Source organism: Gallinula chloropus, assembly GCF_964237585.1.
Source record: "Gallinula chloropus genome assembly, chromosome: 2".
NCBI lineage: Eukaryota > Metazoa > Chordata > Aves > Gruiformes > Rallidae > Gallinula > Gallinula chloropus.
The window spans coordinates 65988594-66012852 of record NC_140086.1 but is presented as its reverse complement, the minus strand read 5'-3'; the positions used below and the strand labels follow the sequence as shown (position 1 = coordinate 66012852).

General features: G+C 43.5%; 2 protein-coding genes across 2 annotated transcripts in view; both read left to right on the top strand.

Annotated features, from left to right (window-relative positions):
• The window catches only part of TMEFF1 (transmembrane protein with EGF like and two follistatin like domains 1), a gene marked incomplete at its 5' end in the record, with an annotated part of 124814 nt that extends 117484 nt beyond the window's left edge, over positions 1-7330 (top strand). Inside the window, 3 exons of the mRNA XM_084280442.1 lie at positions 366-489; positions 4984-5142; positions 6799-7330. Of these exons, the coding sequence (XP_084136568.1) occupies positions 366-489; positions 4984-5142; positions 6799-6883 (368 nt within the window). The 3' untranslated portion in view covers positions 6884-7330. The remainder of the gene's footprint in view (positions 1-365; positions 490-4983; positions 5143-6798) is intronic.
• Positions 7331-8538: 1208 nt separating this feature from the next.
• Positions 8539-23340, top strand: CAVIN4 (caveolae associated protein 4). The gene is made up of 2 exons (XM_084280302.1): positions 8539-8986; positions 21262-23340. The coding sequence occupies exons 1-2, from the start codon at positions 8576-8578 to the stop codon at positions 21916-21918; spliced, it is 1068 nt and encodes a 355-aa protein (XP_084136428.1). The 5' UTR covers positions 8539-8575; the 3' UTR covers positions 21919-23340.
• Positions 23341-24259: the final 919 nt, after the last annotated feature.

Genomic DNA, 24259 nt, shown 5'->3' with positions numbered 1-24259 from the left:
GTTTGTTTCCTCCATGGGAGGTAGCGCTCTGTATCTATGTATTATCAGCTCTTTGCCCCAGTGCCACTGACAAAAACTTCTGCTGATCCTCCTGCAGTGGCTTGTTTCTGTCATGAATACTTTTCTCCTTTCGAGAAACCTGACACAAGAGGCGTATGTAGATGTTTCTGAGGATCCTTCAGTGCAATGCATCCTGGCAAAACTCTGCAGGTGTCTCTGAAACTTCACCCTTAAGCCTTCACTTTATTATTCTGTATTCCTTTATTCTCTGCAAGTTTTGAAGAGTGTGCTATACTTGGTTGAGGGGTTTTTTTTTGAGATATGGAACAGCCATGTCTAATGATTTATGTGCATTTCTTTTCAAGACGCCAGTGATCAAAGGGAAGACATTTACATTGGAAACCACATACCTTGTTCAGAAAGCTTCAATGGCTACTGTATACATGGGAAATGTGAATTCATTTATTCCACTCAGAAGGCTTCCTGCCGGTAAGTCCTGCATGCCACCAAAATGGGCTTGAAATGGCTGTAAAACTTAATCAAAATGCTCTCTAGACGTAATTGCAGCGTGTGTCAGTTTGCAGTCATCTCAGCAGCGGCACAGGAACCGAATCCCTTTGATGAGGGCAGTGCCCAGCTGCTCCAGTCATGCAGGAAGTGATGCTCAGAGGAGAGGCTGGGTCAGTCAGGTAGTTTGGAAGCTCGATCCCCCTGAAGACTGTGGGATCAGTGCTGTCTCCTTATTTTCAGCTCTTAAATCCTATCTAGAAGGGGAAAAAAACCAACCCAAAACCAAACACAACCCCCACTGCCTTTGCCTTGCATGGTATGACTGCTCTTTCCCCATCGACCTCTCAGTCTGTTCTGTATATTTTATTGCTTTTGTCATAAACTCTCTCTAGAGTATCAATATCTGATTTTTAACATTTATTGCCCTCTTTCACAATAATAGGCTTCATCTAGAGAGCATAAAATTGCAACATATACTTCAGCCCACATTTTGTGTCTACAGTATAATCTGGCAGATCAGTACACTCAGTATTAAGGCACTCAGTGTTTCCCAGGAAATCAGAAAGTTCCATTTTATTCCCTGAGCTCTCAAATATTTTTTTTTCTTTACATTTGACCAACTGAATTCTGTCTCCTTTTTTTTTCTTTAAAAAAGAAAATTATTTTTCAAAGTTGTTTATAGAAAAAAGGCCACTCCTTAATAACATGGAGGGCCTTACTTATTTGGAGGTTTCACTCCTGAACCTTTATCTTGCAGGCTTGTGTTTTCAGATTAATGTGGTTGAAGATGCTACTACTCTTTGCTTTCCTTTGGTTTGGAAACTTCAGCTATAAATCTGTTGGGTTCTGTCACATTTTCTTCCTTGGTCTTTATCAATCAAAGATGTTGAGGGAGTTTTCCACTGCCAGATTTAAGGTTTCCAGAATAACCAGAGAGCAGAAAGCCCAAAAGGCAGAGCCAGTATCGTTGTCAACTCAAGCATCTGAAAGCCTGTGTTACTCCTTTTGCCATTTGAGACCCTTTCTTGTTTATTTTCACTTTTGCAATAGAACTTTGTTGTTTTTCTCTTCAGCCAGAACCAAGAGAGCTCAACATGGCTTTGCTTATGTTGTGAAACTGGGTAAATCCCCAACATCATCTTGACAGGGATTAGGCAGCACTGTTTGATTACAGTTGTGTTTTTATGGGGAGCTGTGTTTAACCACATTTCTGATGAATTTGTCCTCAAAATACTCATAGTAGAGGTATTTCAAGGAAAACATTCCTTGTTAAATGAATGGATTTTGTTATTTCTCAGAATTTTTTTCTGAATGGTCCTAAGCATATTCTCATTTATTCTTTTTTGATTGAGTTACTGTTCAATTATTTCAATAGTTATTATTACTCTAATAACTACTGATAGGCAATGTTTTGATTAATTCAATTAATGTATTGACCCTTTAAATTCTATTTCATAATTACATTTACAATTACTACTTTCAATTATTTATTTAAGCAGCCTGAACACTATCTCAATACTGGACCTATCACAACAAACATCACATGGTTCCAGTTAACAATTTCTGACTGTCACTTCTTAACCCTAAATACCAGTTCTCCTTTGGGTGTTTGTTGGCTATTTAAGTACTGGTTGTCTTGTATGTTATGCATGGTTCCTCCTGGAGCAGAGTCATTAAGGAAAAATATTCTTTATATAGGACAGCAATCCGCTGTAGTAACCATATACTTCTACCAAAGAAAAAAATTCTTTCTCTGGCAAGAAAAATATAATGATGAATGCTGGGGACATACTGTTATTCTCAAATGCTTTGCATTCTATACACATTTAGCAAATACATTATTTAATTTGGTTTTCATTTCATAGAACCATAGAATCATTACATCACGAATGGTTTGGGTTAGAAGGGAACTCAAAAAACATCTAGTACAACCCCCCTGCCATGGGCAGGGTCACCCAAAGCCCCATCCAACCTGGCCTTGAACACTGCCAGGGAGGGGGCAGCCAGAGCTTTTCTGGGCAGCCTGTGCCAGGGTCTCATCACCCTCATAGGGAAGAATTCTCCAGGCTGAACAAGCTCAACTCTCTCAGCCTGCCTTCATAGGAGAGGTGCTCCAACCCTCTAACAATCTTTGTGGCCTCCTCTGGACTGGCTCCAACAGCTCCATGTCTTTTTCATTTTGGGGGCCCCAGTCCTTCTCCTCAGAGCTTCTCTCAGTCCATTCTTTGCCCAGCCTGTAGTTGTGCTTGGGATTGCCCCAACCAGTGCAGGACCTTCCACTTGACCTTGTTGATCTTCATGCAGTTTGCACAGGCCCACCTCTCAAGCTTGTCAAGGCCCCTCTGGATGGTATCCCCTCCCTCCAGCGTGTCAACCACACCACACAGCTTGGTGTTGTTGGCAGACTTGCTGAGGGTGCACTCGATCCCACTGTCCCTGTTGCAACAGTGTTGATCCCAATATTGACCTCTGAGGAACACCACTTGTCACTGATCTCCACTTGGACATTGAGTCATTGCCCACAACTCTTTCAGTGCAACCTTCCAGCCAATTCCTTTTCCAATGAGTGGTCCATCTGTCAAATCCATGTCTCCAATTTAGAGGCAAGGATGTCATGCAGGACAGTGTCAAATGCTTTCCACAAGTCCAGGCAGATACACATTCAGGTGGCAGAATGCTTTAAAATCTGTTCCAGTAGTTTAAGGTAGCTTAAACTAGTGCCTAATACTTCATCCTATAAGTAATAATAATTCTTATTATGAGTACTCCTTCTTTTCAGGAATTCAATACTCCTGAAGCTCCATTCAATATTTCTCAGAAATATTTTTCTGTCACTTCGGTGTTTCTGTGGAAATATTTTTTAATTACTTGTGCCTCTTCTGCTTTCTTTTGCCTCTTATGCTTTAAAGCAGTTCTCACTTTGACAGTTACTTCTTTAATGAAAAGCAGAACAACAACAAAAATTCAGGCCTTTTCACTAGCAAGGACTCCTCTCCTTTATTGTTTCTTTTTGTGTGATTACCAACGTGTTTCCCCTCCTCTTCCTTCTTGTACACTAACTAATACATGTTTGTCTAGATTCCCTTCCTAGCAATTACTGAGCTCACTTACAGTACATCGGGGCTTTTCTTTAATAACTCTGCTCTTACTGGAACTTGTTTCATGCCTGAATCAAAACTCCTTACACAGCAGCTCATAGCTGGAGAAAGTACAGTCACAAGATTACAAACATGTAAACCCTAACCATTATCCCTGCATGCAAAGGGGGATTAGGAGTTGCATTAGCAGTTGTAGGAAGGTCCATGGAGTAATTATTTCATTCCTCCAAACAGAATAAATTTCTAGCTTTGTACTAAGCTTTTGGATGTATGAGACCAATTCTGTGTTGCATTTGGGCTTATCTGATCCAGTTTGAAAAAAGGTTGCTTCTCTGCCTGCATGTGAGTATTTCTTCTCCAGCTTTCAGCTGTAAATCTGGCAGCCAGTTGTATGATTCATTTGCCCTTAATGATGCATTTCACATCAGTCAGTATCAAAGGATAGCTGTACAAGGAACTTACTCAGGGATGTAAGTGGTGGCCTTCAATTCTGTGGACTCCAGCTCGGTGTCTTGGGTGGCTCTTGCTTTTCCTTGTTGTGCTCCAGCATCTCTTGCCTTGAGACATTAATTGCTCCAGATCGTGTTTCCACTGCCACCCTCACCACTGGCACATCTCGCATTCCCTCACTTGTGTCACTGACCAGGAGCTGCCTCTGCTGAGTTTCTCATTGAGCTAGCTGCCCAGGCAAGGCACCATTTAAAACACCCACTTTGCTCCTGTCTCAAATTTTTATGGATTCTCCCATAATTTCTCTCACTTGAAGAGCTGTTGACCATTTGTTTTTCTAACCTGAACTCCATCAAACTGTGTTTTGGTGACAAGGCAGGAGAGTGATGCTGGTCTGGTCCAGCAGATTTTTCAAGATTCCACTTCCGTAGGTTACAGCTTGAAAAGGGTTCTCTCTTCTCCCCCTGCCCTCCCCCTCCCCCCATCCCTGCCCTGCCTTTTCAAGGTTTCTTTTCCTCTTTGTCTCTCATCTCCCATACAGACATTGCAGCTGAGTGAGCGTGCTAACATTGTGTTTCATGAGCACACTGTTATGTGTTTCATTCAGCCTTGTTTCACCTAGGTGCTTCATTATTCCTAAATACTAACTCAGTTTAATGACCACCTCACAGATTTCCTTTGCCAGACACACAGGGCTGTGTGTCTTCAGAGGAGGCCACTGGTACCTTACCCAGGAGAGCAGAGCATACCTGCTAAGTCTCTTCTCTTGTCAAAGAAACCCAAAGCATTCCCCAACCCAGGTGTTACCACAACTCTGCCTTCTCACCAGCTCTTTCTCATGTGGAGTCACCTTGGACTCCGTTTACAAAATGACTGGTCTGTTGTCATGTTACAGATTCCCTGAAATATTCCTTTTCTTTTTCAGGTGTGAATCAGGATACACTGGACAGCACTGTGAAAAGACAGACTTTAGTATTCTTTATGTTGTCCCAAGTAGACAAAAGCTTACGCATGTCCTTATTGCAGCAATAATTGGAGCTGTACAGATTGCCATTATAGTTGCAATTGTCATGTGCATAACAAGGTAGGTAAACGCAAAAACAGTCAAAAATTACACATTGTATGGATATGCTGCTTCTGTAATTTAAATATTTTACTCCCCAAATTGTATATGCTTTAACATACATATTAGAATATCCACATTAAAAGTACCTAATGACCGAAGCAGACGGATTGTGTAACATCCTATTGCCTTTGTTTTTTCCCCCTCACAAAACACACATTTGTTTAAGTTTACAAGCCACCAGTAACCACTCTCAATCCCCAGAAAAACTACCCAGCTGTACAGATCAGCCTTGAAATACATCCAAAAGGTTGGCTACTGTGTTAGATCTTCACTGGAGTTATTCAAGCATTGCTGATACCGTACAGAACCTATGATTGTCCCCACTCCTCACCCACTGAAAACAGAGAGGTTGACAAGACGCTGTTCCTTGCAGAACCACTGTAAATGTGGTTACCCAGAGAGAGAATTATCCCTCACACCATACATGCTTTCTGGAAATAAATGTGCTTTTGTGAAATGTAAATATGCACAAGCACAGAGTTCAAGTTTCTGGGCTGTCTCAGGCTCTTGCCTTGCATGAAAACTGAGATGAGAGCCATGGATTCTTTCTGTGACAAGAGATTCACTTTGCTCATCAAGGACTTGAACCAAACGAGGACTGAGAGCTCTGGGCTAGATTAAAGATGACTTAGTTACCTTCTATAGGTGCATGAAGCATTTAAGGCCTGCACTTGGGCATCCATGCCACACTTTGCCTTTTCCTCCTCAACTCGTCCTTCACTTTCTTCACTTTTTCAGCTCCACTTACATCAGGCCATAAAACTTCCTGCTACTGTGTTAGTGCATGGCTTCCCAAGCTCTGTGATGCCAAGTGACACCCCTGTGAATGAAAAAAATAGGCCTCCTTCCCTACCTCTGTTGTAACGTTCAATGTAGCAGGTAGAAGTACACATATCTAACACCTCCTGCTCATTATTTGACTCATGCAGTTGATGTCACCCTTCTTTTACCCAAGCCAAATTAGTGGGGTGAAAGGCTGTGATTCAGCAGCCCTCCTCTCTCAGGCTCCCTACGACTATTCTGAAGCTCAGTGTCTCAGGGCCAGGCTGTCTTGCTGTGTCCCAGTATGCTCCATCATTCATTGCCCACTCCCTGATGGGCCAAGTAAGTCCCACCCCATTCAGAATGACTGCCTGTCAGGAATCCTTAGTTGTGCACCCACCCCCAAGAAGGGGATCACCATAAGCCACTCCACAGAGAGTTTCAGGGTGGGCTCTGTCTCAGAGGCTCCGTGAGCAGCAGGGCACCTGGAGGTCCAGCACCTGAACAGGCTGATTGATCTAGTCTTACCATCCATTGGATTTTAAGTATGAAGTATGTACAAAGTAAAGCCCATGCAGTTATTCACCATGGCACGTGTTTAGCTGGATGAAGGCTGGTTTTGGTCTCGAGTTGAAGCAGAACTCCCATCTGAGTGATCTGAGGTTCCACAGACAGCCCAGGTGAGAGTCCAGTACCAAAATAAGCAGGAGTGTCCTTCCAGCCAACGTAGCTCCTAGACTTCTTGCTCTTGTAAAGTACAGAAGATTAAGTCCTTATTGCTAAATTTAATCTTATGTGGCAAATATAAAAGCAGTCCTCCTTTTTCTTTCTCTCTCTCTCTTTTTTTAACAGAAAATGCCCCAAAAACAATAGAGGACGTCGGCAGAAGCAAAACCTAGGCCATTTTACTTCAGATACATCATCCAGAATGGTTTAACTTAGTGATTTTTATACCTACATTGACCATGTGATGTACATTTTTATTATATCTTTTTTTAAAGAATGGAAATATTTATTTCAGAGGCCTTATTTTTGAACATTTTTAGTGTAACAATGTTGGTCTGTATTCTGAAAGCATCAGCTCTAACAGCTATGGACTGTTTTAGTAACTTTACTTTTATGTTTCTGAATACAGTAGTTAATTTTCTGTATCTGTATCACATGGTTATATAATAGACTTGTGCTTTATTCATGGAATGTAATATTTTTGGGAACACAGATTTATTCCACCAATGGTTGTAGATTTAAAACAAAACAAAACAACAAACCAAGAAAAAAAAGTCCACATTACCTAGCAAACAAGGCATGAACTAAAGGTAAAAATGTTTACAGCTTACTTTTCTTATGAGAAACTAGAAAACACTGTGTTTAAATACCGTAGATATTTAAATGTTTTTGGAAGTTAGTAACTGATTTTTTAGACACTGCCTATCGCATGACCTGTGAAGCTGTGTGCTGTGTGTAGTTGTAACATATTTATAAAACATGTGGGCTGGGTCTAAGCACTGCCATCTTCATAAATAATTCCAACAGTTTATTTTTAAAGAGGAAAAAATTATAAATTTCATAATTTGGGAAGTCACCTGGTAGAGCAGATGGCACAGGTCCAAAAGAAGTAGGTCTTAGTAGGTTTAGGTATTGTAAAAATTGGTGTTGAATAATTGAACACAAAAAAATTGGAATAAAGCCTACTTTATCACTGTTAAAGCTGTTTTAATACTTCTTAAACTTTTTTAAAGAAAATACATGTTTTAACACCTACAATATGGATTGTATAGTGTTTGTGATTAAAATAAAAAAAATAATAATAAAAGTGAATGAATTACTAGTGCTCTTGTATAGAGTATTTTCAAGAGCTAAAGAAGTCCATCCAAATTAGTCTGCTGGTCATAGTTATATTAATAGACTGTTAGTTGTCGTTTGAAAGATCCCGAGATAAAGTGTGAATAGGATGTGTTCAGCTGTTTTAACATGTAGTTTAGGCTTTCAGAATTTTGCATGTGGGATTTAATAATTTGTTCAATAAAAAAAAAAAAAGCAAAAAAAAAAAACAAGCTTTCAACATTTTGAACTGGAAAAGCATGTCACAATACAACGTTTTCACTATATTGCCTCTGGTTTAGTGTGTGTTTATTTGTTACCCCACGGGGTAATCGGAACAAGCTTGAAGACCTGAAGTTGTTTTGCTGGAAAAAAACAACCCTGTTCGTTTTCCTGACTGCTCTTTGAATCCCCTCTGAGGAAAGCACTCCAGTAACATGAAAACAAAAGTAGATCATTGAAAATATGCAAGTTTGCTTTCCTGCTTAATTAGTAAGTTACTTATCTTCCCTGGATTAACACTAATAACTTCATCAGTACAGAAGCGTGACCCTTTAAACGTGTGTTCCTTTCCAGACATTGCTTCCTAATTTTAGGGGTTTCATGTTGCTGAAAGTATCCCAACAATCACGCGTGGATATTTTGTAGCCAGAGGTATTTGACCAAGCTCCAGGAGCGGCGTTTCACGCCCTACTTTGAGCATCGCCGGAGCCAGCTGTCGCCCTGGCTCCCTGCAAGCAGCGCCAGAATCCTTCTGGCAGGATCACCGAAACTTCGCCTCCCGCCGACCCGGCCGGCGGCAGGCAAAATGGATCACCGAGAAACCACTTCGGAGGCTGACAAAACCCACCAAAACCGGCTCTCCAGCGTCACCGAGGAGGAAGAGGAGCAAGACCCAGCTTACACCATCGTGACGGTCCTGGACAAAGTGGCCAACATTGTGGACAGCGTGCAGGCGAGCCAGAAACGGATAGAGGAGAGGCACAGGGAGATGGAAAACGCCATCAAGACCATACAGATTGACCTTTTAAAGCTTGCCCAGGCTCACGGCAACACGGGCTACACGGTGGGCAAGCTACTGGAGAAAACCCGCAAAGTCAGCTCCGCCGTGAAGGAGGTGCGGGCGCGCGTGGAGAGGCAGAGCGCCAGCGTGCGGAAGGTGCAAGCCAAACAAGAGGAGATGCTGAAGAAAAACAAATTCCGCGTCGTAATCTACCAGGTAACCGCAAACCCTCATTTCTTGTAGCGCTGTCGTCGTGCCCCCTCCTTGGTGGCTGCCGGTGGGCGCCAGTTAGTGAACCGAAAGGTGCAGTCAGTCCAACGTGAGAGTTCTTTTGTGCTGTCTTTAAGACCGAGCTGTGCTGCACCATGCCTTTCGGCAGGAACCTACTGACGGCAGCACGCACAGGCTATAATTAGTGCGGGTAGGTTTCTGAGCCAGCCGGGTAAGATTAGCTGCAGATCAGCAAGGACTGTTTGTTGCCTCTCCCAAAGGTAACATGAGGCTGGCCCTGTGAATCTTGTCATACAAACCATGCCTGACATTCATCCCTGTTATTTTTTTCACCATATTAGGTAGAAGTCCAAATAGCAAAAGCGTTTGCCGGCTCCCAGGAACACAGTCTTTCTCCCAGTGCTAATTTCAAAACGTGTGGTTTATTTGACTTGCAGGATGACCTGAGCTTTTGTAGTGCTGACAAAATAGGGGCTTTTTTCCATTGTCTCAGTCTGTGGCAGTATGTGCACAAACTAAAGCACAGACCCTTTGGGACAGCAAATAGTCCCCTGCATGCTCTACTCTGGAAATGGTTTAACACAGCACTCTTCTTCCAGTCATACTGGCCAAGCAAATCGTACATTTATCTTTCACTGACCTCATTCTAGGGTGTTCGTTGCTCTTATAAATAATTGTATTTGAAGAGAAGTTTGATGAAGCAGCATGGTCTGGCTCACATCCATGCTGACAGGCAGTGCAGGAGGCTCGTGGGCTCTGTCAATTGCTAGTGAGGGCGGTGAAACCCCTTTGTTTGATGGCCTCATCCTGTGTGTGATGAAACTTCTCAGTCCCCCAAGTCTGTAGAATGTAAGAGGAGTTTTTTATCGCTTGCCAGGAGCATAGTTGCTCCTTCGTACCAGTGAGTCCCCGAAGCTTCTTTCAAATGAGGGTATTCATCATCAGGCGTTCTTGAAAATACCAGCCCCAGTGAGTAAGCCCATGTGCCCCCATTGCCCAGCCTTACACCCCAGCCTTGCATCTGTTTGTACATAAATAACATCACTTGCAATGAATGGGGCTGTGTGTCTCACTGAGTATATTCACCACCGAATACAGCTGTCATTCTTCTGCACAGTCCAGCTTTCTTAACTACTTTATTTTCTACCACTGGGAAAAAAAAGCTAAAAAAAAAAAAAAAAAAAAATAAGTAAAAGCTGGAAGTAAGAAATGTTTTACCTCTTTAATGTTATGTTAGTGACATACTCAGCCAAATTGTACCTCCCAGATTTTCTGACTGAATGACTTACTATGGGCGTTTAGGAAAAAGCACAGGTGCAATTTGGCCTGTTATTACAATTATTGCAGGCTACACCATCATGATGGAGTAGAAGACAGGCACTTTCCCTTTTTCCTGGCAAATAATTTCCCAGCTAAAGGTAATAAATATGTCTGACTCCCCTGGTTAATGGCATAACACCATTTCATTGATGGGCCTTTACCGTAACGATTGTGGCAGAATCAATGCTTTGAAAAAAATCTGTTGTTGAAGTTTTCATTACACAATGTAAATTTTTCTCCTAGCAAGACCTGAGGTGTTGCTTATTTCAAAACTTAGTAAAACATGGTGAAAACGGATTTGCACACAGCTATAAAGAGCAGCTGTTGCTGTCCTCAGGTATTGTACACAAACGGCGACTCTCATGATGTGTGCTCTCTCCAAGAGTCACCTTCAGTAAGGACTTTCTGATCACTCCACTGGTTTTGCTGGACAAGAATGACCTGAACTCAGTTCCGTATGTTTAATTCTTAGGTGGTACTTTTCAGGAAGGGAAACAGCATTTTTGACTGCTGCCTTCCTGGCTCATTGTTCCTCTGGTATTTGGGAACCACCAGCCTTTCGGAAGGCAGATTGAAGAGCCTTTTCCCTCTTGCACAGAGGAAGAGCAGATATGCTGATCCCTCTAGGATTAGACATTCAGCATTTTTCCGGAGGATGATCACTACATTGTTGCACAAAAACTGGAATGTGCTAGGTAGCCAGGAGTGTGCTGAAGCTTTAAGGGTACACTTGTGAAAGTCCTTCACAGAGGCACAGTGGTTCTCACACTGTTGATCTACACCAGTGTAGCCACACTGCTGGAGTGCCAAGACCTGAATGGCAGAAGCTTGGCTACGATGAGTGGGAGTCTGTTAATAGCTATGGAATCAGCATACTCCCTTCACTATATTTTACAAATGGGCATAAGCAAGTTGTTTACTTTGTGGTTGTGAGTGACAGCTCATGTGTAGTGAGATTTTTTTTCTGATGAACCATTTGGGACATTGTGACAGAGCCAATGACCTGTGTGTAGCTGGTGTTGAATGCCCACGTGGATGAGCACACGTGGGTTTTAGTTTTAACTTCTGCCAGAACATCGGCATATGAGGAAGAGGGAAACACCAATTAAACCCTAAAGATTTTCTTTCAAGTGAATAGCTTTGATCTTATCGCTGATAGAAGGAGTAGCAGGTTGAAAAGGATCATTGGCTGAAGGAGATTGTCCCAAGAGACCTCAGCCACGATGAAAAGAGTTGGCGATATCCTCACATTAAAAAGAGACCAAGTGATCAACCATGAACATAATGATTATGGAAACTGAGAGCATTAATTTTTAAAAGGCCGTGTGGTTGAGGAAAAGACTTGGTAGCAGGTATAGCTCTCCTCCCCAGGCTGACTGCATGATTAAAACTGCCAGGTCACATCAGAGTTTCCAGCGAGGTCTTTGACCCTGGAGTGCTGCGTGCCCAAAGGGTGTAGTAGGGAATGCAAAATGCATTATAGGTTGTGCAGGTCAGTGTTCACTTCTGTTCAGGTTAGTCTGAATAACCAGCTGAGAGAGCTATCATTTCTCTGCAGTCAAAGAGCATCTAACAGGTCAACTCACTCTGGCTAAATTATTCCAAAATTAAAGGAGGGGGGGTTGTGGGTTGTTTGATTGTTATGGGATTTGTTTGGGTTTGTTTTTTTTTTTTCTAAATCCTGAAAGAACTTGTTTCATTTGTTTTTCTACATGTCCTGCAAGTCCCTCTTTGAATGTGGGCACTCAGGCACCAGAAAGTCCGTGTGAAGTCACTGGGCTCTTTTCTGTTACTACTTCACGCAAGCACCAGAAATGAGTAAAAACTTCCTACGAGCAGCTGCGTTTCACTCACTCCTGTCTCACCTCTACAATTAGAGGACAGTCACAGCAGACATGCCAGAAACCAAGTAAGGTTCAGGCTGGACTGGCTGGCACAGCCACGGTGTCACAACCAATTCGTTTGCCCCACGGCTGCGCCATTGCACGAGTGAGGAGAGGCCAGCAGAAGCAGCCTCCCATATGCCACTCATATTACCCATAAATAAATTAAACCATCAGTGACTCTCCCTGGCCACTGTCCGTCTGCTGCATAATGACTTGGACAGTAAAAATGGTGAGATCAAGGTGCAGATGATAAGCTGAAAATCTGGGGTAGGAGCACTTCCACCCAGAGCAGCACTAGAAGTCAGGGAGTCACGAGCTTGAGAGATGAGGTTGCGAACACTGGCTCTGAAAGAGCCGGTGCCCGAAATCCCCGTCCATCAGCAGGGACTTTTAATTACAGCTGTTCTGAGAATAAAACCCTGAGAGTGCCCCTGACATGAAAGACAGCAAATGTAGCACTTCTATATAAAAGGAGACAAAGGAAATTATCTGAACCCTTGCCAGTCATCTGATATCATTCAGGCATAAGAATGGCAGCCTCAAAAGGGGCTCTGCAGGGCAGAACCCTTGGCACCATGGAGTTAAATAGCTCACCACCAGCAGATTGTGCTAGGTAGCTCGTGTTAGATCATTTTTCTGTTTCACAGAAACATGAGAGGTCTCATCCTTTCTCACATTTACGTACCTGTTATCTCACTAATAACAGGAAACCTGGAAAAACAACAGATGACGGTGAATTGGGGTGGAATGAGGAGGGAGGTTTGTGATGGGTTTCCAAGCAGTTTTGCTTCTAGGACTGTATAGTATTTTCATTAAAGATCTTGACAGAGATAAAGGTGTGGATAGGAATAAAGTATACTCAAAATGGGGAGCTCTCAGTCCAGAGAAAGAAATATAGACAAGAAACCAAATCATCTTTAGATGCAGTTACTGTAAGTGTGTGCAGTGTCCGTTCCTGTACTTACAAGAAGCCCTTGTTACTTTGTCTTCTGAGCCCCATGTTTTGGAAAGGACAGAAAACAGTGTATTAATGGCTGAGAACCCACTTGATGTGGCTCTTAAAAAAGTGAAATGTGGTGGTGAAAGGCTTCAGGCAAGATATTTCCAGAAGTGATAGAGAGATGCCCATTGTGCCCTTGTCCGAAACACTTCAGAGCTCACCTGGACTCCCCCGTACAGCTCTGACCACCTCTGTCCAAGTGAGTCATGTTTAAACCAAACAGGTTTGGGAAACAGTTCCCAGGTCGAGCAGAGCAACGGGGAAGCCCTGGTAGGTAAGAGGAGTCCAGGAAGTCTTAGCTTGTTTTAGTCCAGCAAGAAAAGAGGCTCAGAGAGGTTTCTGATGGTATTTATACATACAGTGGGGCATGGATGAGGAGTCCATTAAAGACCATTGGCAAAAAAATTAAATGGGTGTAAACTGTGCATGAATCAGGTCAGAAACCAGAAATGGACTCTTTGTCCTGGAGACATGAGGGTCTGGACAAAGCCTTCTGCTGGAACCCATGGGGAGAGAAAAAAACCCTGAATTGCTACTAAAGTGGAGTCTGAAAACTTCATGGGGAAAAAAAAAAAGATGTCATAAGCTGACTACATGTGACAGCAGTGCAATGGCCTCAGGAGCCCAGCAAGACGGGGCTTTTGTTGGGAGTCTTGTGGCATAAACCTTATAAATATTTTTACAGCTGGGACAGGTAATTGCCCTGGCTGAGACTGCAGAGAATAAAAGAAACCCGATGGCTGTGTCAGAGAGTGCAGCGAGAGTCCTTTGCTGGCAGTGTCAAGCCCAGTGCTGCAGTTCAAAGCTGGAGCTGGCCCCGTGCTGTGCAGGCAGCCGCTGGCGGAGGGGCAGGGACGGTGCTGAAGGACTGCAGGCAGCCAAGATGATCATAAATTACCCGTGACTTTTTAGGAAAAAACCAACCGATTTCAACCAGCTAAAGAAAAACAGCATTTCTAGGGATGCATTCAAAAGGAAAGAGGAGAAAGGGAAACAGTTATTTTTTAAAAAAAGCAGCCACTGGGCCATTTCTGTGTTGTTAACATGAGAGAGGTTGCATATTCCACAGGCCTGTGTTCACAGCAGATTATAAACTTGGCACTACGCCTTTTGATCTGGTGTGGCTGGAGTCCCCAGACCTGCTCCTTCGCGGTGATCCTCACAAAGGCCAGGCAGTGATCTTCTCAGGGTTGCTGGTGATTTTTCTCCACCAATTAATGTTGGGGAGTGGAAACAACTGATCTTAATTTACATTCCTGCTGGGTGCAGTTGTTCAGTGCTTTGCTTTTGGTTGTCCTCAAGCTAGTAGAAGAGCGTCGCTAAATCATGAGCCTTCTGTGCCGTACCGCTCCCCCATGGTCCTCGAGGCTGCCTGGAGTGATGTATGGACAGGAGCTGTGGGTGGCTGCTGTGGGCACACACGTGTCTTCAGCAATACTCTTCATGCCTGAGGGAACTAGATTGAGGAATGGACGTGGCTCTGGGGACATGCAGTTGGGTTTTATATTCTCAGTTCTCCTCAGGATAGATGAAATTTGCAATTGTTCCTTCAGCACAGGAATAAAGTTGGTCAGAATGGGACAAGCACAGACGTGAGGAATATGTGAAGTCATTAACAACGAGTTCTGGATTTGGGGCATGATTCATCTTGCCAGGCAATAGACATCAGTACTGTGGGCGTTTGTACTTTTGGCCTGCAGACTCCCTTCAAGCAAGAAGAGAGAAATGTACAGAGCCTGCTTCATGTGACCTGTGGTAGACATCTACTTCTGGGTCCAGTTTCTACTTTATAAGTACCTGCTGCTCAACTCCACTGAGCTGAAAGGGTGTCCAGAGGCAAGTTCATATGGAAACATGATTGCTTGGGCAGATAAGTTCATCAGCTGATGATGATGTACTTGAGAGCACTTCCCCACTCTAGCTAGCTTGCAAGAGCAGTCACCTGGCGTGGAAGGAAGAGATCAACATATTACCAAACTATTTATTTTTTTTTTTTCCCATTTTCACATCTTGCAGTCACTCTTTCTCCCCCAGTGACAAAGGGCTGGTGTCCACAGACAGATGAATTGGTGAGAAATTTCACCAGTCTGCAGACATGCAGGCTGACCTGCAGAGCTCTCCCCTAGGCCGCTGCCATGAAACAATAGCAAAGCAAATTTAAGGCTGAAGCTTTAATTTTCCCCTGGAGCTGCAGCGCTCCTTTCCATGCAGCGGGCAGTGGTCTGGAGCCAAGGGCTCCTCGGAGCGATGTGGTGCAACTGGCTGCCGCTTCCTCATCGTCTGGAGCTCGCTGCAGTCAGATAGTGAGAGAACGGGCTGGGTTTCTTTACAGTCATCGTGTATTCCAGGTTAAATGAATGCATTTCTGTCAGAATTTAAAGAAAAGGGGTGTCTGTTGGGATTTGCAAGAGAGAAATGCAGCGGGGGAGAGCAGGGGGCTGGCTGTTCTGGCCAGGCTGCTTTTTCATTATGTAAAGATGATTCTAAATACAAGCAACAGCACTTGGCCATCAACTCTTACGTGCTGAAGTGTTTATTCTCTATCTACTTTACTTGATAAATTCCCTTAGGTGCCCTTTTAAAATAATCCTATTTCCCTCTCATCTGAGCAGCTTTTTGGCCTGATGGCAGAGATTTTGAAATGGCATATTTGCAGAAAAAATGAAAGAGATCGCTTGAGATTTATAAAGCTTCACTCCAAACGGGTAGAATAAGAGTAAAAGGCCTGAATGATTTTTAATTGGTTATTCATCAGCAGCTTCGTATTGATTCAGAGAGCAGTTTCGAGGAGGTGTCGTAGCGATTTACCTCAGCTGCTGGTTTGAATAACAAATCATCCATCTAACATGCAAATTTCCCGGATTTTCTTGAAACTTTGTGGGGCTGCAGTTTCCTGCCCATATGCTGCCAGTCATTTGCATCACCGGTTGTCATACACACGGCGGCAGCTCCAAGCCAGGGGCTGGGTGGCCTTCGACCGCTCTTGCTGCTTTGTGCTCCACTCCAGTGCGGTGAGGTCACCCCCAGTCCCATCTGTGCCCGTGTTAATCATCACCGGCACCTTCCCTGCTGCACAACCCAAGGCTGAGAGATCGATCAGTTGCCATGACCTTTTCCCCATGAATCACAATGGCTTCAGGTTACGGAGTTTCCACTCTTTCTCCTCAGGTCTTTTGCTGTGAGCAGTTTCTTTAAAAGCATTATGAGTCTTGCTTTTATATATATATGTATTTTCTTATATATACACACATATATACACACACACATGCACATTAAACAAATATACATAAAATATATATAAAAAGGTATATATTTTACATCTATAATTTCATATTCTTTTTCTCTGCCATTGCTTTTTGTACTTTAAAAAGTTTTGCTGTACTAAAGTAGATGGATAATAATAGTAGTCATTGAAAGTAGGTAATAGTTATGAGCTGGTAACCTTGGCCTTTATTAAAGTTTGTTAGAGTTACACTTTGAAGCTATTGGAAAAGAGAAAGCCAAGCTGGTTTATAGCATTTCTAGCATATGCTTACACATAAGACAATGTATTGTCTGTTTTTATCCTTGCCAAAGGTGAAAAGATAGTGGCTTGGGCTTTGAAATACAGACTCAGAATACATGTGGAAAACAAGCCCATGAAAGGACACGGTGACTGAAGTTCTTGAACCAGCCACACCCATTAAAATGCCCTTACATCCCATCATTTTTATTTTTAAATGACTTTATAATAGAAGTATTACTGAAATACTAATTTAAAAGCGTTGATGTGCTTACAGCCTCTGTGTCATTGCACAGTGACACTGTGTCACCACTTCGTCTAGCAAATCCAGTGAACCTTAAACTAGGGACATACCTCTTCTTAATGAAAGCCCCCAACTATTACTGCTATTGATTAGCAAGGCCATCTGTGCTTGGAGAGATTCAGCTAACCAGCTTGTGAGGGAATTGTTTTAATAACCTTTTTCCCTTTGCTTGTCCTGACCCCGCTGGAGGAGTGACATTTCTGCTCCAGCAGCTCCCCATCCCTGGGCTTATTTGCTCCTTAGTTTGGTGAAAAGGGAGAAAGGTGCTATTAGAGCCCACCTGATCTTTACCAGGGCACAAAACTGCAGCAAAGTCCCTGAGCCATTGCTGTACAGTTTGGTGTGGCCCCTCACTTCTTTCCCAGCCTGGAGATGAGCAGATGAGAAGAGCCTGCTCATGCAGGCACGGTTCTGAGTGCCTTCCCCCTGCAGTTTTCACTCATCTGAGCATCACCACCTCAAGAGTTCTGTCATGTTGACATGGGGTGCAGCCATTTTTAGGATTATTTACCTAAAGTATTTTATTTTAAGGTTTCTGTGAGGTGAAAAACACCCTGCACTTTGCACTTCATGTAGTTTAAGGAGCAGGTACGTTTCCTTCCTTCATAAACACCTTGTTATAGCTGATGAGAGATAAATGCTGCCACTGTTATTCCTTCCTTGATATCACGATACAGGGGCAGTGCCTGCAGCCTGGCCAGCACCCTTGGACAGGGGTGCAGCACAGCCAGAATTCCAGCAGCCAGTGAAACGTTTGTGGAGCAAAAGGCCTGTGTACCTTTGAAAGTTTTATAATAGTGAATTAAATTGAAATGGGAGCAGGGGAAGAAAATTGTGATGGAGTCACATTTTCTTGGGAAGCCAGTGTTAGAAACAGCTAGGTTTCAATACTCTCTATCCCCAGAGCCATGCATTCAAGTCAAATCTGTGCTGGACTCCTCCATCGAAGCTGAGGTTTACTCACCTGTTTACTTGATATTCAGTCAGGCCCTTAGAAACTCGCATTTTTTAGGCAAGGCGTGTGCTAGAAGTTAATTCCCAGAAATCCATGAAAACCGAATGTTCAGCCTTAAAACGCTTTCTTAGCAAACCTCCAGCCACTCCTGAACTGCCCTGCTGTTCTGCTGGGATGTGATACCTTTAAGTTTCGTTTGCTAAAGGTGCTGCTTAAGCAGAAGATCTAACCAACCTTCCAGCTTTGTGCCTTTCTCTCCCTGCCCAGCTGAACTGCAAGTCTCCAGGCTTCCTCCCCTACCATTGCAACCAGTGGTCTCAACCCCCACCTCCACTGCCACAGAACCCAAAAGCCTTTCTGACTGTTTGGCATCATCTTGTGCTGTGAAAACAATCTCCTGTCCTCTTTTATTTGGGCACTCATGATTTTAGGTTAAAGATCCTCCCTTTACCTCCCAGGAGGTGGAATCAGCAGATAAGACCGAAATGCTTGAGTAGAATTGGAACTAACAGCTTACAAGTTGCACCACTGATGGTTCAACTCTTTCTCACCCTCTCAGAAGACTGGGCTGCCCAGTCCTGCTACTGCCAGTCCCATACAAGAAGAAAACTATCACCCAGCTCAGGGCATTGTTCTGTGCAACTGAAGTCAGTAGATGTTTTGTCTTTGCTTCTAATGAGGGTATAAGTGAGCTGGCAGGTCTACGCACTGACTCCATCAGTTTCCCATCTGGTGCTAAAACTTATAGGATCATAGAATACCCCCATGTCAGCTAAAGCACGTCCTGGAGTGGTGCATCTACATGTTTTTTGACCTCCTCCAGGGATGGTGACTCCACCACCTCTCTGGGCAGCCTATTCCAGAGCCTGCTTTGGGAAGGATGAGCTCCTTCCTTCTCTCTATCTCACTGATATCTAGTGGAAGAAGAAATGGTGAGGGGCAGGAGGGAGAAAGAAAGCAAATGAGAAAGATCTCTTACTAGGCCTAAATGATTGCATTTTTATTATCAGACCTCCCAAACACACCAGCTAGTTTCACTAATAGTTTCCACTTTGGGAACATCCTCCTCCCAGAAATCTTTACAGGAGATAGAAACTCACACTAGCTTTTAGCCTTGCTACATGGGATTCTTCAAGATGTGTACAGAAACCAAAAAGAGAAAATCAGAGATTTGGCAAAGGTCGTTCCCAAGGTCTGCAGCTGCATGAAAAATGTTCTTCTGGACCTGCAGCTCTAGCTGCTGTGTCTTGTCCACAAGGCCTTCATCTCACATGTTAGTGTTCACGAGTCTTCATTCTAACACATGCGTATGAAAGTTAAAGCCCTCTCTTCTTTAGCTAGCAGACTATAAAGCTAAATAGAATAAAAATCTGGCACAGAATTGACAAAAAGCCCAGAAAAATCTGTTCTTCCAAAGGAAGGCATCCTGAGCATCACAGAGAAAACAGTCTCTCTGCCCTCTCTCTTTCTAAAAAGTAATCTTCATATGGAGAGCAGACACTGTTCATCGTATTGTGTTCATCTCTGTGCACACTGAAACTTCAGAACAGCCATTCTGGAAACATTTCCGTTACCATTTCAGCTGAGGAAGCGGGCTATAATTTACTAACTTTGAGGAATTATTATCCAGCTGTGTTTTAGTTCATTTCCAGAAAAGAAGGGATTATGTTTATATATAGAAGTCTTTATGTAATTAATGTTAATTTGCACATGTTAATGAAGATGATTATTAGCAAAGCATTGTAGTTTTGTTCCTGCTGATTTTGACAGATGAGTTGAATAACATTCCTCTGTAATCAATGCAACATAATTCATCCCTGTTTTTTCTAAGCATTAACAACTATTTTACTAGAGGGTTTTTAATGAAGCCGAGGCACGATGACAGACTCTTAAGTGGGTTTGATCTGCCAAATAGTTTCCTGCATTTTATTTTACATATTGCTAGAACTCTGTAAAATAGCATTAAACATGACTCGCCACTAATGAGTCACTGTGACAAATGACACACAGTTTTTTGGCTGGGAATGAGGTCACAGAAAAACATCCAATCAGACCAACCCATTCTTCACAGGTTCACAGCTTCTTTCATCTCTCCAGTTGTGTACGCTGAAGTAGTAACACTAAGGGTAGAACCCAGACACTGTCACGCCTCAGAAATCAGTTGAAGTAGCTACTACTACTGGGAAACAGCTTATAGAAGTTTGGCACAGCTGTTACACCTTTTCCCCTGTGAAGGGATGCTCCTCTTGGGAGAAGAGCACATGCGTATCAATAGCAAGTAGGGAAGAAACGTGTATTGCACACCTCCTACAAGTTACAGTGTTTCTACTCTGCACACATTAGTATTTCTCACTGACACTGAGCCACAAATAGGTAATGCCCATGCAGACAGTGGTCTTCAACAGCTCAATTGGGAGCCTCTCCTAAGCCCTTCCATTAGCACAAGCTTTTTGCCTTTCTTGCACGTTTCTGACCACTAATGATTCCTGGTAAATTGTTTACTGCATATCTTTGAGCCTCTAGCGCTCTTTCTGCAGAGGGGCTACCTACATTCCTAGTGCTAAGACATCTTCCAAGCACACAGCTAATATGGAAATACCTGATACCACATGCTCATACAGGTCACCAGACTCGCCACAGGAGATTGAGGTGCTTGCTTTGGGTTGTGCATATTTTTCCAGATGGGACAACTCAAGTGCATCTCAGCGGTGGTGCAGGTGCTGGGTGAATTGTATGGAGTTGGGTTTAGTGAATAACATCTCATTCCTTTCATGACTTTGACCTCTTGTGGAGCCAGCACACCTGAGTTAATACATTGGGGTTCAGTTTCAATTCACAAAAAAATGTGTAATTGTCTCAGTGACCGCAAAGGGCTGAAGTTACTGGTATCGCTGAGGGACTCATTTGGAAGGGTGTACAGCTGACACAAGCACAAGCACCTGTTTTGTCTAGAGGATGTCTACTTCTATTGGTGAGGACTCACCAGCTGGATCTGTTCTGAAAACCATTAGGGACCAGTAAACATAGGGCCACAGCATTCATTAGTTACAGGTAGAACCACACTGATGAGAATTCATTAACCGGGTCTGATGCCCTTACAGACCTTGACAAAGGTTTCTTCTGCTGTCTGTATTCTGTATAGATCACATAGTCTGGTAGAAGCCTGTCATACTTTGATAAGGTAGAGTATTTCAGTTGGCATTAACTATCTACCAGCCAACAGACAAAATGCTTGAGTCACCATCCCTGTAAAACACCCTTACTGGAAGATGACTCTCTTCTTTCATTCACAGGAGGAATCGGAGTGTCCTTCATCTCTCTCTGTTATCAAAGAGAGGACGGCAAGTGAAATTCTAGAGGATGATTTCTTCCCACCCGATGATCTGTCTTCTGATGAAGAATACTTTGTTGAAGAGAGCAAAGCAGCCCAGTTCAGGAAATCAGGCATGAGGCGCATAGATGATATCAAAAAGGCATTTTCAAGGGAAAATATCCAGAAGACAAGGCAAAATTTTGGCAAGAAGGTAAACAGGCTTCGAACTAGAATAGTGACCCCTGAGAGGAGAGAGAGGATCAGGCAGTCGGGAGAGAGACTGAAACAATCTGGGATAAGGATCAAGAAAACCATTTCACAAGCTGCCCCAGTGAAGGAGACATTCAAGATCCATAAAAAAACCAAAGAACGAACAGGAGCTGAAGGTCAGGAGGGGCTCCAGGAAGCTGGTGTGCACATCGCCTCTGAGCTTGCCGCGGCAGAGCCCTTCACCGAAGAAATCTCTTACACCGAAGTGATCACTAAGGTGAAGAAAGACAAGAACAGCTCAACGAAAGGTGCTTCCCAGTCAACAGAAAAAGGGGTGACAATCCCAGAAGTTGTTCTTAAGCAGGAAGGAAAAGAAGGAGGAGGAGGTGACGATGTCCCTTTGCTGGACTTAAAGCAGTCGGCCTGAGGAATCAATTAGCAAACACACGGTGTGATCCTTACCAGTAACACAGGATGTGTTCACTCAGCTTTAGAGAGAAAAAATAAGTGTGAATTTGTGTTCTGTCACAAAACATGTGTTGGTGTCGTTCTATCATTTACACGGGTGTCTGTAGTGGTGTCTTCCTGACAAAAGCCAAGCCATGCAAACCGAATGAAGGGGCTCCCCACCCTGTCTTGCAGCGTGCCGACAGCCCCCCTTAGCCCAGATAGAGCTCCCAGGCCAAGGGGAGGTGGAAATCTGCTGGACGTTCAAGATGGTTCCTGCAGTCACTTTACAGCCTAATCTCTCTGTTTAGTTTTACATACAACCACGTAAGAACATTTTCTGTTATCTTACACCAATCTCTGGAGCTATTGCTCCATATCAGCAAAAGGAAGAAATATGAAAAACGCCCATTCAGCTGTACAAATCTTTTCATTCAAGGGCCCTCACTGAAAGGGGAGGATGAGGAAATTCCTGCTTTATCCAGGGTGTGACGAAATGTGGCAGGAGTGATAGGGGGTTGAGTAAGTTGGGTGTCTTCGCAGTGTTGAAAAGCAAACGCTCCTGAAATGACTAAAGATTGTTCCCAGCGTTCTGGAAGGGGAAGGTTTGGTGTAGGTAAGCAATGCATTTTCTGCACTTATGGAGTGAGAATAAAAAAGCAGAAGACATGTTAAATGTAGAATAGCAGGAGGAAAAGAGAATGAGGCATCGTGCTCATGGTTTGTAAATATGTGGTTTTGAGAAAGGCAAGGAAAAGCCATGAAGCAGTAGGAGAAGAGCAAGATTAGTGGATGGGTTCTGGATAAACAGAGGGGGAAAATAGAATATTGTAACTGAAGTTTCCTTGAGATCTTTCCAAACAGTTGTTACTCTACCCAGAGTATCAAGTGGCGTAAGATCCCAAACGTAACAGACTAGACAAGGGAATTGTTTTGTTTGCCATCCTCTGCTTTTTCTGAGCTTCGCTGCAATTAAATTCCACCCTACAAAGCTGCTGAAGTACAGGGCCAATCCATACCCCAATTCTCTGTTTCCTATCATCATCACTATCGACCAGCCGCAGCCTCAGGGATTATGAGACAGGCACCCTTTGGAGCATGGAATGCTGTTTATTTGCAACGTTCAGGAGCCAGCGCCCTGACATCAGAGGACATTTGTAAGCACGGCCCCTGCGCTGACACAGGGTGCAGGACTGTATCGCTCTCTTCATTCTTCAACGGAGTTGCCTTCAAAGCACTTACCTAAAGCAATGTTAGTCATTACTACCTGTGTGAAACTTGTACCATGTTGCCAAAAGCTGTATGATTGTATTTAATATCTCATTTTAACAGCAGAGCATAACTTGGTTATCTATATACATTGTTTGAGGTTAATCTATAATTTAAATATAACTAGTTCGATTTCAAATATTCTGCCTGCTGGTTCTTTCATTTAGCCCGGTGTACGTCACGTTTGAAGGGCAACAGCTCTAGCAGCAGTAACTAGGGAACACTAGTTGGGGAAGGTCAGCACTGTGCTGTGTCAGTGACATTTCACATCAGATTAACGTTGCCTGATGGGAAGCAGTAACTCCACTGGATAGAAGGACAGGATGGGGTAAGGGATTGCTTATGGGATAGATTGGAGGTTGTGTTGGGTTGTTTTTTTAGTATTTGGAGGAAGTCTCTTCTGGAACCAGGTGGCTGTATGGTCTTCCAGTTGTGTTTAAAACTGGAGCTATATTCAGTGAAATACCAGATGACTTGTGGGGTTCTTCTGTGTCGTGGTTGGACTCGGCAGGCAGTTCAAACAACCACACAGCCTTTTGCTGAGCCCCCCCCTCCCCCCACAGTGGGATAGGGGGGAAGAATCAAAAAGAAAAAGGTAAAACCTGTGGGTTGAGATAAAGACAGTTGAATAGGACAGAAAAGGAAAGCAAAAATAACAATAATGATTAAAGAATATACCAACCAAGTGATGCACAGCACAGTTGCTCACCACCTGGAGATGATGCTCAGCCCGTCCCTGAGCAGTGCTGCTTCCTGGCCCCACCCCCCAGTTATATACTGAGCGTGATGTCATACGTTATGGAAGATCCTTTCGGCCACTTTGGGTCAGCTGTCCCAGCTGTGCTCCCTCCCTCCCAGCTTCTTTGGCACCCTCAACCCCCTTGCTGGCCAGGCAGTATGAGAAGCTGAAAAGTCCTTGACTGCTCAGCAACAACTGAATACATCAGTGTGTTATCAACATGGTTCTCATCCTAACTCCCAAGCACAGCACTGCACCGGCTGCTAGCATGAAAATTAACTCCATCCCAGGCAGAACCAGGACATTGGGCAAC

Excerpts from the sequence above, each read along its gene's own strand:
- CAVIN4 (XM_084280302.1), top strand. The coding sequence starts at position 8,576 with ATGGATCACCGAGAAACCACTTCGGAGGCTGACAAAACCCACCAAAAC. Across the intron at positions 8,987-21,261 it reads TCCGCGTCGTAATCTACCAG|GAGGAATCGGAGTGTCCTTC; the intron begins GTAACCGCAAAC and ends TTTCATTCACAG.